The sequence below is a fragment of the Nelumbo nucifera genome, chromosome 3 (genome assembly GCF_055504915.1).
Source record: "Nelumbo nucifera cultivar China Antique chromosome 3, China Antique-T2T, whole genome shotgun sequence".
NCBI lineage: Eukaryota > Viridiplantae > Streptophyta > Magnoliopsida > Proteales > Nelumbonaceae > Nelumbo > Nelumbo nucifera.
This window is the reverse complement of record NC_142651.1, coordinates 94,575,356-94,592,523: the sequence shown is the minus strand read 5'-3', so window position 1 is coordinate 94,592,523 and position 17,168 is coordinate 94,575,356. Positions and strand designations below refer to the sequence as shown.

At 34.9% G+C, this 17,168-nt stretch overlaps 1 protein-coding gene across 2 annotated transcripts in view; it reads left to right on the top strand.

The window, feature by feature from the left end:
• Positions 1-2,009: 2,009 nt before the first annotated feature.
• The window catches only part of LOC104586559 (P-loop containing nucleoside triphosphate hydrolases superfamily protein), a 45,199-nt gene continuing 30,040 nt past the window's right edge, over positions 2,010-17,168 (top strand). Inside the window, exons 1-13 of one of the 2 annotated variants that reach the window (XM_088901953.1) lie at positions 2,010-2,554; positions 7,419-7,530; positions 7,637-7,787; positions 7,907-8,053; positions 8,215-8,305; positions 8,484-8,602; positions 10,666-10,856; positions 11,012-11,222; positions 14,045-14,279; positions 14,624-15,114; positions 16,091-16,199; positions 16,376-16,578; positions 16,763-17,104. In XM_088901953.1, coding sequence (XP_088758079.1) covers positions 7,650-7,787; positions 7,907-8,053; positions 8,215-8,305; positions 8,484-8,602; positions 10,666-10,856; positions 11,012-11,222; positions 14,045-14,279; positions 14,624-15,114; positions 16,091-16,199; positions 16,376-16,578; positions 16,763-17,104 — 2,277 coding nt within the window. In that variant the 5' untranslated portion in view covers positions 2,010-2,554; positions 7,419-7,530; positions 7,637-7,649. Of the gene's footprint in view, positions 2,555-7,377; positions 7,531-7,636; positions 7,788-7,906; positions 8,054-8,214; positions 8,306-8,483; positions 8,603-10,665; positions 10,857-11,011; positions 11,223-14,044; positions 14,280-14,623; positions 15,115-16,090; positions 16,200-16,375; positions 16,579-16,762; positions 17,105-17,168 lie in introns of those variants that run through there. The other variant, XM_088901952.1, reaches the window with a different exon arrangement.

The window sequence follows — 17,168 nt, the reverse complement described above, 5'->3', positions numbered from 1 at the left end:
TTTATTGTAAATGAATAAAGTTCATATTTGATTCATGTTATTGTGGTATGTTTCTTGTAATACTCTTAAACTGTCTACATATGAGACTCATGTTAGTTTAGAATCATCACAATCGTTGGATGGATCTGGAGAGATTTATCCTGCCAAGGCTGACACTGATGTACCGCCAAGTTGATTGGGGTGGCTTGTCTCAGTTGCTAGGGTGAAACCCGAGGTACATGCAGTGTGGGTTTTCTTGAAACCCTGAACCGGACCAAAATTCCAGTGTTGCCCTGGACCTTGGAGATAGATGGGCAAAACTGGAATGCTACACCTAACCCCTAGACTCGATTATGATACTGCACTAGGTGTCGGATTGGGCTATCTTCGATGTGCCAGTCAGTGAGATCCTTAGAGGGGGTCAAAACCTGGGTATGTTGGGACAGTCCGAGAATTCATCTAAGTGGGTGATCATAGTGACAGGATTAGCCCATTTTTCGGACAAAGTGAATGATCAGGAAAATGCACTCTCTCTAATGGGAACCTAAACTGCTGGCAGTGGATTTCAAATGTGTTTGAAATTTGGTTTTGTAAAATATATTTATATAGAAATATACTTATATATTATGGTTTCACAAATTGTTTGCAAAAGGTTTTAATTTTTTGGATCCATGTGAGTGGAGAGTGCAACACTATACCTTGCAGCCGAGGGAGAGGTCCTCTCCTGTCGGGCAATGTTTGATCATTAAGGGTTGAAAAGTTAAGTGTAAGACCATTGAGGGTTATATTTGATGGGTTAATCTTGCATCTGCCCACAGTCCTTGGGCCTTCATAAGATGGTTGGGTTCAAGGACCATTTAGTGTAAATGTTGGGCCCATTAAGAGCACATACTGATGGACTCAGGGGTTCAATGTATTCAACAATGAATTCAGCTAGGTCTTGTAACAAAGGCTAGGCTGAACCCATGTGGCTGATGTGTAGATCAATGTTAGGGTCCCACGCCATACAAAGAGAGCCAAGCTAGCCAGCATTAAAAGGAAGTGAGTCTGATAGCTTAATGGGCCTAAAGCCTATTTCGAATTGGGTTAATTAAATAGGGGCGAATCTGGGTTTGGATCAGCAGATAAGGATAAGAGGATAACTCTTATCCACTTAAAGAGTCCAGAACCAAATAAAGATTTGGATCAGGGAACTCCTAATTTGATTAGGAATAAGCTGATATTGAACTGCAGATAAGATAAGAGATTATCCTTATCACTTAAAGAGTTCAGCTCCAAATAAAGATTTGGATCAAGAGACTCCTAATTAGATTAGGAGGTTGTCTCTTTAAGTCATAAATAGAGAATAGAGCGGATCTAAAAAAAAAAACACACGGACATTACAGAAGACAAATCAGTTTGACTGATTCTGCCTTCAATTCTTTTTCTCCCTGCTCTTGCCGCCCTACCCTGTTCGATCTCTAACTCTTGGAACTAATCAAGATTTGATCTTGATATTGTTTCTTGCCAGAAGAAATAATTCTAAAGTTGTGCTCACTACCCCATTTGATTCTTGCTGAAGAATCACAAGTTCTTGGTGAAGAATTACCTGCTGATCCTGCCTCATCGTAAGCTGTGTCATCTTCAGTGGAGGGAAGATTTGGTGCACTCTTTGGCCGTGAACACTTGCGTTGGGATGAGCTTTTTGCGTGAATTCCGTATCAGGTATATCCCTCCCTAATCTTGGTTTCAGATTTGGTCTAGTTTGGTTACAAGAACGAATCTTGAAAATGCAGTTTTCTAAATTGGGAATAGGATTACCGGATGGGAGTAAAGAAATTTTTGATATTTCGCCCAACCTTCCTACAGGGTTTGGCTATCCATATGATAGATCTCTCATCCCTTCACCATTTTTGACCCAAAATCTCAAACCTCCATCTAGAACCCTAGTTTCACCACCTTTTGACCCAGTTTGATCAGGTTTTTCCCAAATTACAAAAGTGCCCCTCGAATTCCTCCAAATTAAGAAATTGCTCCCTCCCATATCGAATGAGGGTCTTCTCTTCTTTCCCGTTCGAACTAAGAAGTAGCGGCAGTAGAGCGGCGAACAGTGGTGGCAAACCTCCCTCTCTCACTCTCTCAGACTTCTCCTCGTTTTTCTTCTTCATCTTTTTCTTCCAATCCCCCCCCCCCCCCCCGAAATCCTCACAGTCTTTGGTCCAGCAAACAACAACGATGCAATTTTCCTTTCATTCCCCACTCGATTCTAGCAGAAGCACAACCTCTACCGGTCCTATTTACTTCCCTCGTTTTCTTTCTTTTCGCTCTACTACCATTCCTCTGCCATCCTAATCATCAGTCGAGCTTCTTCCATCTGTGAACTCTGTTGTTCGAACTTAGTAAGATACCGTAGCGCCGATCTGAAAATCCAAGTAAATTGGTTGCTGGACCTTGGGGTTGAAGGTCGTCTTCACACCAGTTGCTATCCCGATCGTAATCCAAGAAAATCCTCACCATTCGAGTGTTAACAATCCATGGTCGAAGCGGATTAAAAGTCCCTTATAACATCGTTTCTCAGGCCGAAATCTCGATTCAGGTATGTCTCTGCCTCCTCTATGATTTCACTTTTCCCATTTTTTTTATCTTATGTTATTGTATTCTTCTCGCCTCCTACTGAACAACATTCGATTATCTGCCATCAGAGATGGCAATGAAGTTCTCTATGATTTCACTTTTCCCATTTTTTTTATCTTATGTTATTGTATTCTTCTCGTCTCCTACTGAACAACATTCGATTATCTGCCATCAGAGATGGCAATGAAGTTCCACTGAGCCGATCTCTGTTAAATCCTTGCCGACAATGATGAGAAGAGTTTTTGCATATGTTCGTCCCATTTGTTTTGCTTGATTAAAGCGTTGTTTCCATTCTCTTCCTGTTCATTTCTATCGCATGTACCCTGTTTGCGATCAACCGAGGACCTGCTTTTTCTGTTCAGTTGTTTGATTAATTTTAGGCGTAATATTCCTCTTTAACTGTTTGTCCATTACCGTTTATCAAATCTGCTATGAGAATTTTGCCATGTTTTCTTGCTAGTTGCTAATCTTTAGTTTGGCGTGTTTTTTTATTGTGTTCACTTAGCTTAAATAATGGTCCAAATTCTATAGGATTGCAATGGCTGGGTTGTGGTATGTCAATCAGAAAGTGAAAAGACGGTAGGCGTGAGATTTTCATTCACTATAATTCATCTCAATAAATAGGATATGTACAGTTATGCAGGAAATTCAAATAAACAAAAAAGAAAAAAGAAAAATTAGTAAGATGTGAAGGGATCGATGTAATCCCTCATCTACAATTTAAAACCATAAAAAATGGAGTTAAAAAAATATGATTACATAAAAAATGGAGGAAATAATAAGAATCCCTAATAATGAGTTTGATCCCTAAAAGCTTGGTGGTTAGCTCGGGAGATAGGAACATAAGAAGAATAAGCTACCAAAAAAATAAAAAAAAAGAGACAAAGAAATGAAAATAAAAATCTAAGATAAAAAAAGAAAATTATAAAAAAATAATAAATCCATAATATAAACAAATAAATAAACACAGTTCTGTAAAGAAATAAAAAATAGTAATAAAATAAATAGAAGTTAAAAAAAATAAAAAAGAAAATGTAAAAAAAAAACAAAAACAATAAAAAAATGTTGATAAAGTATGTTCTCTTTTGTGATGGTTGTTCTTATGATTTGCTATCTCTATCAATTTGTTTATGTAGTTGCTTATTTTGTGTCTATGCTTGTTTGGAACCTCATATGGGCCCTACCTACTAGACCCGGGAGAGGGGTGCCTAATCATTTTCCTTTCCCATTCAAGTCTTATCCGAACTGGTTTAGTCGATGCCTTGGTTAATGGAGTCACTATTGAAGCAAAATGATTTTGATACTATTCTTGGAGGTCCCATCACCTCCATTTCCTAACTGATGGGTGGTGACTCCATTTTCCAGCCCAAGTGGCAAGTGAGCCGTTTTCCGACACTTACATATATGTAGATGGTTCATTTGATCATAGATCTAACAAGGCAACTACGGATATCTATACATATACTAAAACAAAACATGCCACATCGACAACCTTCTCCTTGTTCCCTTACCCCAATTGAGCCTTCTCATTCATCCTCAAAATACTATTCTTAACACTCTCAACTTGCCACCTCAGCACCCCTTCTCTCTAAATTTCTTTCTCATTCGCATTTACATTATGAATCACTAAAATAATCTCATATCCTAAAATTTCTCTTAAATTATCTATTCCACCTAAAACATACCATAATCTATCTCACATGCCAAATAAACCATCCAATTTTAATAATTCTTTCCCTCCTCAATTTCTCTCCACCTTGCAAATACAAGGATTTAATTTTTTATCAATGTATTAAAATATTAATGTTTGGGTTTTTTTTTAAACAATTTAAGCTAAAACTTAAATATTGAAATAATACGAGTAAAAAAACTAAATTTATAATAAGAGAAAAAAGATAATATAAAATGACAACTAATAAAAGTAAAGCAAAAAACTTAATAATTAATTAAAAATCTTATTATGATTATAAATCATATTTAAAACTTTCCGTTATAAAATCTCTATCTCTCTTTGTGGGATGCTTTGGGCCCCAAACATCACTATTCATATTGATGTTGAAATTTTGCAAACACTATAACATGAAGATGGGTCAAGAAAATATAAATTTTTAGTTATACCAAATTAAATAGATTTCGATTATCTGGTTTGGTTTGCCAAATTTGTTATATAATTTTTTAGAAAATATGTATTGAAAATAAAAATGAAAAACATCATTAATTTTACTTTTATTTGACATGGTTTTGTTAAAATATTAATGTAAAAAATATTAAAAATTCACTTATGGACAAAAACTTTCGTGTATTTGATTAACAAAAAAAATATGAAGACAAATTATAAATAGTTTATAATAAAGAAGAATGCAACCAGATGAAACTCTTTGATTTTGCTTGATGACATGACCAACTTCTAATAATAGTCGAATTCAATGAAGACAAGCCATTATCATGTCTCATGTGCTTCTCAAAATGTTGATGTAGATTTCTTTAATTTAGTGCTTTTGAAGAGTTGATGTAGATTTCATCACTCTAGGCTTCATGCTTAATGGTTACAAATGATGCTTCTCTAAGAAGACCTTTTTTGTAGTGACTTAATATTTTTGGGAGATCTTGAATCCAACTGTGAAGTATAGAACCAAGAAGTTGTTTTTTCTTTTTTCTTTTTGTAAAATTTCAGATTAGTACCTTGTACTTTGGGCCTAGTGCCACTTTGGTCCCAAAAGTTTAAAATGCAACAATTTAGTACCCGAACTTTCAAAATGTGTCAATCTAGTACCTGTCATTAACCAATCCATTAACTAGCCGTTAAGTGACATTTGAAAAGGCAAAAATGCCCTTTGATTGTCATATAATTTTCTTTATCAACCATCCATATGTTGATAAAAAAGGAACAGTCATAAATCATTGCCTCTTCTATTCAAAAAAGTTTGGGTTACGTCTCAATGGGCATTCTGGTGACCCAAACTTTCTTGAACAGAAGATGCAAGGATTTAGGACTTTTCATTTTTTTGTCAATGTTTGGATGGTTGATAAAGAGAAATAGATGACACTTGAAGGGTCTTTTTGTCTTTTCTAATGGCACTTAACAGCTGGTTAATGGCAGATACTTGATTGACATGTTTTAAAAGTTTGGGTACTAAATTGTCACGTTTTAAAGTTTGGGGACCAAAGTGGCACTAAACCCAAAGTACATGGTTTTAATTTGAAATTTTCCCTTTTTTTTTCTCCCTCTTGTATTTGAAGTTTGCGTTTGCTAAAGTTTGTGATTGTTTATAATTCTCAAGTGTTTGTGTGAGTGAATGAGGTGTTCTAAAATGTACATGTAAAAAAAGCTTCTTTATCCCTAAGCATGGCTGTTTATAGCTTATGATTAGGGCTTTCCACCTCAGCCAGCTTTGCCAAAGTGGGGTGTTCGGTTAACTCCTAAACATGCTCATTACGAAGGAGTTAGTGGTTTTGCTAAAGGGATTATCCTATTGCACTAGGATATAAATCTGATTGGATTTAGTACACTTGGATCCTTGGGTCATGGCTCATGTTTATGTTGACTTGGGCCTTGTGCCCATAAAGGCCCATATTAATTTAGAAAGTTACTATATAAGTTAGGTCCATAACTTGGGCCAAACAATTCAAATGTTTACATCACTACTTTTTTTTCCCATAAATTACGTGAAAAGTTCACTACTAATTTTCTAAAACTTTTTTTTTTCATACTAAAATGGATCGACCTGATTTGATTGTTTCAATATAGTTACGCAATTTTGAAAATAAAAAGAGTAAATAAGAGAAAGTTTCACAAAATATATTTAGAAAAGTATCAGAAAAAATATTAACAAATTAATTGATTAACAAAAAAATTGATAAAATTTGGGGAATTTCTGGAAATAAATTAGAAGATAACAAAAAAAATTAGAAACTTATTTTTTAATTAAACAATAAATAAGAGAAAATTTCACTAAATATAACAGAAAATTCTAATATGTTAAAAGTAATATTTATTGAGAAAATATAAAAAGTTGGGAAGTAGCAAAAAATACATTAGTAACTTACTTTACATGGCTAACTTATTAATTAAAACAAATTAAATAACTTACTCTAAAATGAGTAAAATTAATTTTATATGTTAACAAAATTAAATAATTAATAGAAATTAACATAATTAAAAAAATATACAATTGATGCAAATTAATAAAAACATAATTTAATTAAAATCAATAAAAAATATTATTTTTTAATTTAACTTAATAAAAAAGTAACTCCCCCTCTTTCTAATTCCTTGTAGATTTTTGTTTTTTGATTTATTAAATAATACATAACCTAATAATAATGCTAGGATGTATAGAGTTTAACTTAGCCCAATTATATATGTAATAAACTCATCTCTAAATATCACGCATCACGTTTAAAAGTAATAAAATTAATAAAATAGTAAAAATCAATCGACACTTTGTTTTAATCAAATCCAATGATTCAGTATATAAATTCGTTCCAATATCCACTATGCAATGCATATATTTGAATTCAATTCATTTATGTATTTGGATATCCAAATTTACTTCAAACTCAATAAACCTGCACAAAATTATGTCTCAAGCAATATTCAAATTGGATCTGATTAATAAACAGATAACATTTTCAAATATGACCCGTTGATGGCTAGATGGTAAGTTTGGAAACGAGGTAGGATCGGAATCGGGTCAAACCGCTCCATTAACTTACATACGTTGATCTTGTTCATGTACCGTATTACATACGTTGCAAGGAATGCAAACCAGCCTCCTCTTTTTCATCTATGCTATGAGCTAAAACCCTACATTGGAAAACCTCAGACGCATGGGAACCGGGGTCCCAACCGCCAAAAGTAGCGTCGCCATTTGACACGCCGGGAAGCCTTGAAAATTCGCCGGAAATCCAATCACCGCTAGAGAATCTCATTGCAAGGTCGGTACTAGGTTAACTTGTTCCACTTCTAATAATTCTGATTCTAATAACGAGAAGCAAGTGCATTCAATTTTATACTTTTATCTTAATTATTCATTGGTTTTAGGGTTTAAGTGGCAATGGCGGTCATATCTGGTAGTCAAGAGAAGCCTCACAAATCCCATCGATCTCGTCAGTCGGGTGCCTCCGCCAAGAAAAAGGAAAAAGCGGATAAGAAGAAGCGGGACATCACTGAGGAGAAGAAACAGAATCCTAAGGTTCGCCCCTCCCTTCAGTCGAATATGTTTCGGAGTTTCAGTAGCTGTTAGTAATTTGCTTTTACGGTTTGATTTTATTCATTATTTATTTTATTTATTGTTTTTGTTTTTGGTTATAGGCATTTGCGTTCAACTCATCTGTAAAGGCCAAGCGATTGCAAGCGCGTGCTGTAGAGAAAGAGCAGCGCAGACTTCATATCCCGACTATTGATCGTTCGACTGGAGAACCAGCTCCATATGTAGTTGTCGTACATGGGCCCCCAAAGGTATTATCCACTGCTTTCCAATTGCTCTTGAGCTATCACTTCGAGTATCTTTGAGAACTAACCGGGGGTACTATCCGATGGAAATCCAAAATTTGCATCTGGGTCAATCTGAAACATGAGTGACATGTTTGCTGAAGTAGTTTAAACATGCTTGGTTGCAGGTGGGGAAGTCTCTTTTGATAAAGTCTCTTGTAAAGCATTATACAAAGCAAAACTTACCTGAGGTTCGAGGTCCAATTACAATTGTGTCAGGTTTACATTTTGCCTTTGTTCTCAAGTAAAGTACTGAAAGTGATGTTGTTGTTAGGCTTTAATTTGTGGAAGTTAATCAATAGTTTCAAAGTGGTTACGGAGTACGCTGCCATATAAACATGTTTCTGATTGGTTCAATTTGGCTTCTGCTTGCGATGAACTTAATTGTTGGCATCAGGTAAGCAAAGGCGGCTACAGTTTGTGGAGTGCCCCAATGATATTACTGGGATGATTGATGCCGCAAAATTTGCTGATCTGGCGCTCCTACTTATTGATGGAAGTTATGGGTTTGAAATGGTAAGGCATAAAACTGAGATTTGAACTGAAAATTCTTATACATATAGGTGTCATAGCTTTTGGTTTTCACTACTGCAGATGGATTTTGTCATTAAGAATTCTATTATTTATTTATTTTTTTTACACCAGAAGACCTGGGAGTTGGCAAGCCTGAAAGAAAAAGATTGGGCCTTGGCTTCTATGATTTAGTTTGAAGTTATCTTTTCTAGTGCTATATCTTTTTATGTTATTATAAGTAATAAGATAATTGTTCAAAAAAGAATAAGATGTTGATGCATAAATGGTACAAGTGATACCAAGCAAACAAAGACTAGTTATACCAAATTATCAAGTATTACAAATTTAGAATTCATGTCAAAATTTTATCCCAAGAATTTGAGGTTCTTTAGTCACATATGCACAGATGTGCCAGAGGGATGAGTCCCCTTAAGTATTGTGTTGGTGTCTACATGTGTTTTACATGGTAACAGCCAAGCAAAGTTTTCAGAAAGCAAAATAGGTAATTATGGCAAGGGAATCTGCTTTATCCTTTTTGTTTGTTCTCGTCGCAGATGTTTTAAGCAACTAGATTTGGCCTGTTAACAGGTCATGGAATAGGGAGGGATAGAGTGGTTGTTTCATGCCTGCAGTTTACAGATATAAGCATTACTTGTTTTCAGCATACGAAGGTGGGAACAAGGAATAAGCCATGTCCATCTCTAAATAAGGATGGGACATCTTCCTTGTCCTGAGAGAGATGGAACGATCTAGGTATAATATATTCAAAGGACAGTAAGACAGTTACCCATCAAATGTCAGACATGAATTTTATTAGGTTCTTATTACCCAAGCCATAGCGCACAAATGGAATGTAGATGTTGTATGTTCGAATTATACCTTTACGAGGATTGGAGTGAAGAACTGATGCATGTGTAGCTTGCTATTAACATCTGTTAATGTTAATAAATTCATATCGTTGCTGCTGATGATAGAGGTGTGGGGACTACTACATTCACATTGGAAGCACCAATGCCATTTACCTAGGATTCAACATTCCTTCCAATGTTTCTAGCTCATTTGGATGTTGATGGGCTAGCCTAGAGTCTGTCCTCAAATTATAAAATCAATAAACAAATATCCAAACATGTTTCTAGTGCGCAGCCAAGCACATTTTGAGTTTTCCCCTTATTCATGATTCAATCATTTCTTTCTTCTCACATGGTTCTCTACATTATCTTTTTCCCTTTTTCTTTTAGGGGAACTAAGCCATCTGAAAAAAATGATGAGAGATATACTGGAGGGGAGGGCCATTATTGAGCATTGAAAAGAGAAAAAAGGTGGCCCAATATCTTTGAATATTAACAGAAGGGGATAATGATGTTTTGATCATGGGAGCACAAGGAAGTTCTTTGATTGATAGATCTGAGAATAAGGAACAGACAACAGAGGGAGAATGGGAAGACTTCTAGTGCTGTCAGGCACTTTAGAAGTAAAAAATATCAAAGAGCTATCCAAGTTTTGAAAATTTTTGCCAGAATTGGGGGGGGGGTTATTTGGGGTTGGATCTCATAAGAGGGTGAAGAAAATTAAGAGGGCTGATAAGAGGAGATTTGTGATGGGTTTTAATCAAGTCAATAAAGAAGCTGAGTTTGTGGATAAACATTTGAGTGGTTCCAATTTGGAGTCCAGTGTTCATCAGTAGGATGTCCCAGTTACATGTTGGTTGGATTCTAGTTTTAATGCTAATTGGTGGCAAGTATTTTGGGTGGGGGGTTGGAGTCTTTTGTTTTCTGAGGTGGGGAAGGTTGGATCTCTGTTATTAAGTAGGGTGGTTCCTTATTACCTTCTTTTGTACTTTTTTTTAATAATTGTTTCTTTTTATTATAAAAGATCCCTGAATATTAGCACATGGGAACAGGTGCAAATGAAAACCAAGAAACTATTCATCTTTACAGAAAAAGAAATAATAAACTATTCATGAATCAATGCACATATTATTGAGCATTGATATTCAATTGTAGTATATATCCATATGCATACCTTGTTGGTTTGTTCTTTACAAGTTGGTTTCACTGCTTTTGCAGGAGACTTTTGAATTCCTTAATATTTTGCAAGTCCATGGATTCCCAAAAGTTATGGGAGTTCTTACACATCTAGATAAGTTTAAGGATGTAAAAAAACTGAAGAATACTAAGCAACGCCTCAAGCATCGGTTCTGGACTGAAATATATGATGGAGCTAAGCTATTCTATTTATCTGGCCTTATTCATGGGAAGTAAGTCTTAATGAGTTCATTTTTGCAACACGTAATCCTTGTATTGCTTGAAAATGAATATTATCTCCAACTTTTTTTTTGACAATTTGTTTGCAAAGAGAAAATACAACAATTCTTCATCTAACTGGTTTCTTATTCTTCTACTAACTGAATAGGTATCCGAAACGAGAAATTCACAACCTTGCGAGATTCATCTCAGTCATGAAATTTCATCCTTTATCGTGGAGGGCTTCACATCCTTATGTATTGGTAGATCGTTTTGAAGATGTTACCCCTCCAGAAAGGGTGCACATGAACAAAAAATGTGATAGAAATGTAACATTATATGGTTACTTGAGAGGTTGTAATATGAAGAAAGGCACCAAGGTACATGCTTTTAAATCTCTATAGTTTGAGTTTTCTTTTTGGGATCAGTCTACAGCTAGAGTTTTCTTTTGTTTTAAATTTGTAAAAATTGAGAATTTAAGATATTAGAGAGGGTATATGGAGCGCTATCATCATTTGTCACAATGTTTATTACACCTTATATCTTTGGATAAAGGATTTATTGTTTTTTTAACAATCTTCTGTTGCAACTTGGATGCTTTAATAGCCTCTTGTTAAAGGAGTCTACTTTTTTGTTATAATTAATCTATTCTTTTTTTGTTTTCCTACATAAGTTTTGGATTCTTATACCCTCTCTATTGGTAGAACATTGTTGCTGATAAAGAACCTCTTGGTAGAATTCTGTGTCAATTGTAAACCATCTTGATCAGTGGTCTGTTTGGTGAATTTAGAAATCTAGTGATAAAGGTCTTTTGCAAATAATTAGATATGTATATCTGCTTCAATTTCGAAACAAACTGGTGTGTACTCACTTTTATTAGCACAATTGGATGCAACAAATTAAAAAAGAATAAAGCTAGACTTGTAAATAATTGAACACTTGGATAGCACTGGTCTAATGTTTTAAAAGGTGGACATGAGTTAAGGCACTAGGATCTTTCATTATGTGAAGCGAAGCCTGGAAGTGTGAGAAAAAAGCATGGTATAATCCACAAAAGGACTATATCCTTATATAATAGTTTTCAAGGTGCCAAGGCGAGTCTAGGCAACAGGGGGCACTTTGTCGCCTAGTCACTTAGGCAGTGGATTTTATGAATAAAAATCAAAAGTTAGGATAATTTCCTGAGTTCCTAGCAAGCAGCAACCAACTTTCACTAGTAATTGTCTATAATTTTCATAAAAATGTATAGACTTCATTTAAAACATAGAAAATGAACATATTCATGAAATTTCAGAAAATAGGGGGCTGAACCCTATTTTTGTCCTAGGAAAAGAAGAAAAGAAAGGATGAAAGAAGAAAAATAGTCAATATGTGTTGATTGGACAAAATTTTGAGTTCTTTCTTGCTTATCAGCTCAGGTTTTGAAGTCTTCGAGAGTTCAAGACAACATAGATATTGATTGAACCCTAACAAATAAGAAAATAAAGAAAAGAAATTAACATTTTAAGTCGCAAACTGAGTAATTTAGTTTAACAATATTTGTTTTATTATTATAATCTCAAAAAAAATTAAAAATATAAAGGTATATTATAATTTTTTTGAGAACAGGTAAAGTAAATATCATAACATGTACAACAAGAAGACATGTATTATAATATAAAAGTATATTATAATGCTTGTTGTGTTATAATATGCAAGTATATTATAGTATCACTTAAAAGAGGGGAATGTGGTGTTGGTGCACAATGAGGAGGGGGAAACCCCGATGGAAAAAGGTAGGGGAGAAGAGGGTGGAGATTGAGAAGCTGGTGGAGAGACAGGTGGTTAGGAAAGCAATAGAGCAATTTAAAAGAAGCAGAAGGGAAGAAATGAATAAGAAAAATGCAATTCGGGAGGGACGAGAGGAGTGGGATGAAGGAGAAGAGATGGAAAATGATTGGGTTGAAGAAGATTAAAGAGGTTAGTGGAAGAATCTTGCAGGGGAATTTAAGAGGGATTAACAAAAAGAGGCTGATTTCCTGGACTGCTAGGAGGTTTTTGAAATGTAGAAGAGCAATGTTAGTAAGGATTTGAGGAATCTATGAAGTCAAGGAGTCGAAGTTGGTTCTTCTAGTTCGGCTGTAGTAAATTTGCAATAGTTTGGGCCTTGTTTTTGTTTGTGGTATTTCATCCAGTGGGAGTAGATCTAGGATAAGATGGTGGAGGTGGTGGGGTTGCAAATCCATGAGTTGGAGTCTTGAATTATATTTCTTATTGTTCTGTTTCTGTTTATAGGTGTATTTTTTAATTTTATTAATGAGTTTTCTTTTTTACTTATCAAAAAAAGAAAAAGAAAATGAGGCATCCATGAGTGCCTTGTTGCCTTGACAACTATGTATGTATAAATGGATCGATCATGAGTTGGAGTCTTGAATTATATTTCTTATTGTTCTGTTTCTGTTTATTGGTGTTGCCTTAACACCTATCATTGATGTATTTTTTTTAATTTTATTAATGAGTTTTCTTTTTTACTTATCAAAAACAAAAAAGAAAGTGAGGCAACCCTCCATGAGTGCCTTGTCACCTTGACAACTATGTATGTATAAATGGATTGATCATCATATAGACAAAGGTTAATCTTAAAAAAATAATTGTGTTCTTAACTTCTTACAAATCCTACTATTATAGAGCTTTTAGTGTAAATCAAAACTTCAAATAGGTGTAAGCCCAAGTACTTAAACAAATCATAAACAGACACCCATGAAACCAGGCATTTTTCTTTAACTGGGTGTTTTGATGGCAACCCTACTGTAATTAATGTGTGCAGCAAAGATGCATCAGAATTCAGAAAGTTAATGCGTGCTTCTTATACTTTGAGGAGTGATCCCAAGGCAATTTCCTTGAGCCTTGCCTTGAGGCAAGCCCACTGATGCCTTTTAAAACAATGTGCCAGAAAAAAAGCAACAATGGAACTGAGACTGAAGTTCTAATTCACTTTTGTACTTGATGCATGGCTTCCACCACTTTTTTTTGGTGAGGTTATTGAAATTGTAGGATGTTGTTTTGTATTGGGTTCACTCTTATCACTGCTTATGTTATCACAATCTACTAGACCATTATTAATTTACTAGTCTTTTCCTCTTTAAAAAACTAGTTTTTCATCTAGAAATGTGAATGTTCTTACAAATGGGTGAATATACAAACTCAATTGTGGTTTCTGCAGGTGCATATTGCTGGTGTAGGTGATTGCAGCCTAGCTGGTGTGACATGCTTGGCTGATCCTTGTCCTTTACCATCAGCTGCTAAAAAAAAGGGACTACGTGAGAAAGAGAAACTTTTCTATGCACCTATGTCTGGGCTTGGGGATCTTCTTTATGATAAGGATGCTGTCTACATTAACATTAATGATCACCTGGTTCAGTTTTCCAATGTTGATGAAAATGGAGTGGCACGAAAAGGTATTCATATTTTCCTAATATTTGCATTTTTTATATTTTTTCCTGATTGCATGAAAGGTAGTTACTTAGTTTTCTTTGCCTTATTTATTTTACCTGATTCCCTGATTCCCTAATTCAGTATTAAAATTAGAAAACCATCTGTGTGATGTTAAATGCAGTTGCTTTGGTTACCAGTCATTATGAATAGAAATGGAATTATTACTGAATTTATCTTCTTGCAGTAAGCACAGAGTTGATTCATTTTAATTGCAAGTTGATCATCTTCTTTCATCTTGTTCTGCTAAAATGGTTGTGTGCTTTTCTTTTTTTGATCAGAAAAGATGGTTGTGTGCTTTTATTATCAGGAAAGGAACGTGATGTAGGTGAAGTTTTGGTGAAATCGCTTCAGAAAACAAAATACTCGATCGATGAAAAGCTAGAAAACAGCTTCATTTCTCTTTTCAGTAGGAAACCTCCTACATCAGAAGGTGGCAATGTAAGAGATGCTCCTCTGGAGGGGCGTGATGAGGCCATGGAGCATATGGCTGGATCACAGTCGTCAGAAGAAAGTGAATCTGGAGAAGAAAATGAAGCCAATTGGATTAATGAAGAAAGTAATGCTGGAAATCAGGATAGTTCTGAATCTTCAGAGCAAGATGAAACTAGCAAAAGAGAGCCAGTTATGGATAGTGAAGATGATTCTGATGGAGAAAGTGATAATGCATGGGAAGAAAATGGAGACGAAGAACATCGGAAATATTTAAAATCTGATTTAAAAGAACAAATTGAGTTTCACAATGGAAGGATAAGGAGAAAAGCTGTCTCGGCAAGTGGCAATGATCAAAGTGATGACAAGGTAATAATGTGCTTTCCTTTATTACACATATTTTTTTCCCTTTTTAATAAATTATCATATATATTAGATGATTGCCATAGTGCATATTCACCTTTTTATCCCATTTGAAGAATTCCACTTGAACTCCTTGGTTGCTGTGTTTATCTCACTGTGTGTGCATATTGCCAAGTGTCTCTAGACTCTCTACTAGTGCATTTGCTTCTATTCTTTTTATATGCTTCTTACATAAATTGTTTTGGTATAGCCAGATGTTGATACACAAAAACAGTTAGTGGACTACATATAAGAGCAAAGGACCTTGAGTGGTATTTGGCTCTTTGCAAATGATGCTAGTCTCTTGACTCTCTACTAGCATTCATTCCCTGTGCTGTTATGGGTGGACTCTCTCTGGGCATAGTGAAATTTCATTGCCTCTTATTTTCCTCAGTTTGTGGTACCTTATGAATGTATCATTCATTGTTTCCTGAACCACATGGTTCCTTGATGGAACTTCTTTGTTACTTTTATTTGTTTTGCAAAAGTGATTGCTAGTCATTTCACTAAAAAACCTTTTCATATTATGCCGATGTCAATTTAGCCACATTTTCTTTGAAAGTCATGGTATCATTTAGGCCCAAGTACTTTCCTCTCTTTCTCTCTCTTGGGGTGGTTTTTAGGGTGGAGGAATAAGTAGACATAATATTTGATATTTCGATCATTTTGACTTGTAAATCCTTAAACTAAGATAATAAAGTAGGCATCTGATAATGCAGATTTTTTTGACCATATGAATCTATATATGTTCCCAATCAACTTCTTGATACTCAAGCTACAATGCAAATCAAAACATATTCCTATTAGACTCTTACATTCTCAACTTGATAATACCATAGAATAGGTTTAAATTTTGGTTATGCTCTTGAAGGTTTTGTTTGTTACATCAACCATCAGTATAGTTGTGACATATACTCATATTTTGAATTTTACTTCATTTTAGGATTCTGATGACGAGGATGAAGATGAGGATAATGAAGATGATACAGATAGTCAATCATCTGCAGAATCGGACTTTTTGGAGGAAGGCAAAGAAGATGACATTTCAGGAGGTAGGATTTCTGACAAATTGTGAATTCATTGTTTGTTGAAACTTTCATGTTCTGGTGCTAAGAAACATTCATTATCTTTTCCTGGAGTGTTGGTCGGTCCTCTTTTTTGTTAAATTTGGTTCATTCTCATAAGGTCCTTGTATTTCTTCTTTGCTTCTGTCTTAATGCTATTATAGATGATGAGATGGGAAATGCTTCTAAGTGGAAAGAGTCATTGATGGAACGAACTGTATTGAGACAGACTACTAATCTTATGCAACTTGTGTATGGTAAATCTACATTGAAGTCAACAACCTCTGTTGCTGAGGAACAGGGTGATGGTGAGGATGAATTAAGCGAGGATGATGACTTCTTTAAGCCAAAAGGAGAAGGCAAAAAGGTACTTGCTAAGATGCTCATGCCACATTTTACTTCTCTTACCTAAATAGGAACACATATTTGATAAGCCAGATGGTGCATTTTTAATTTTTGAGGGCCCTTCAACTAATGAATTCATGTTTAGACTTTCTGACTAAGCCAGATGTTTTGTGCCATAATTTTATTGTTGTTAATATGTATTGCAGAAACTTAGTGAAGAATTGGATGGTGATAATGTCAATGTGGAGGATTGTTCCAAACTCACAAATCATACAAAACTCAAAAAATGGAAAGACCAAGAGCTTATCGAAAGCATTCGTGATCGTTTTGTCACTGGAGATTGGTCAAAAGCTGCTCGCAGAGGTCAGGATTCAGATGCTAACGGTGAAAATGATAATGATGATGATGCTGTTTATGGTGAGTTTGAAGATTTGGAAACGGGAGAGAAGTTTGAAGGCCATGATACAATGCAAAAAGAAGATGATGCGGAAATTGAGGATCGGAGACTTAAAAAGCTTGCACTTCGTGCAAAATTTGATGCTGAATATCTTTTTCCTTGTAGCAATTTCTTCATTATTAGTTTCTCTCTGTCATTGTTTAGGATTTAATTAA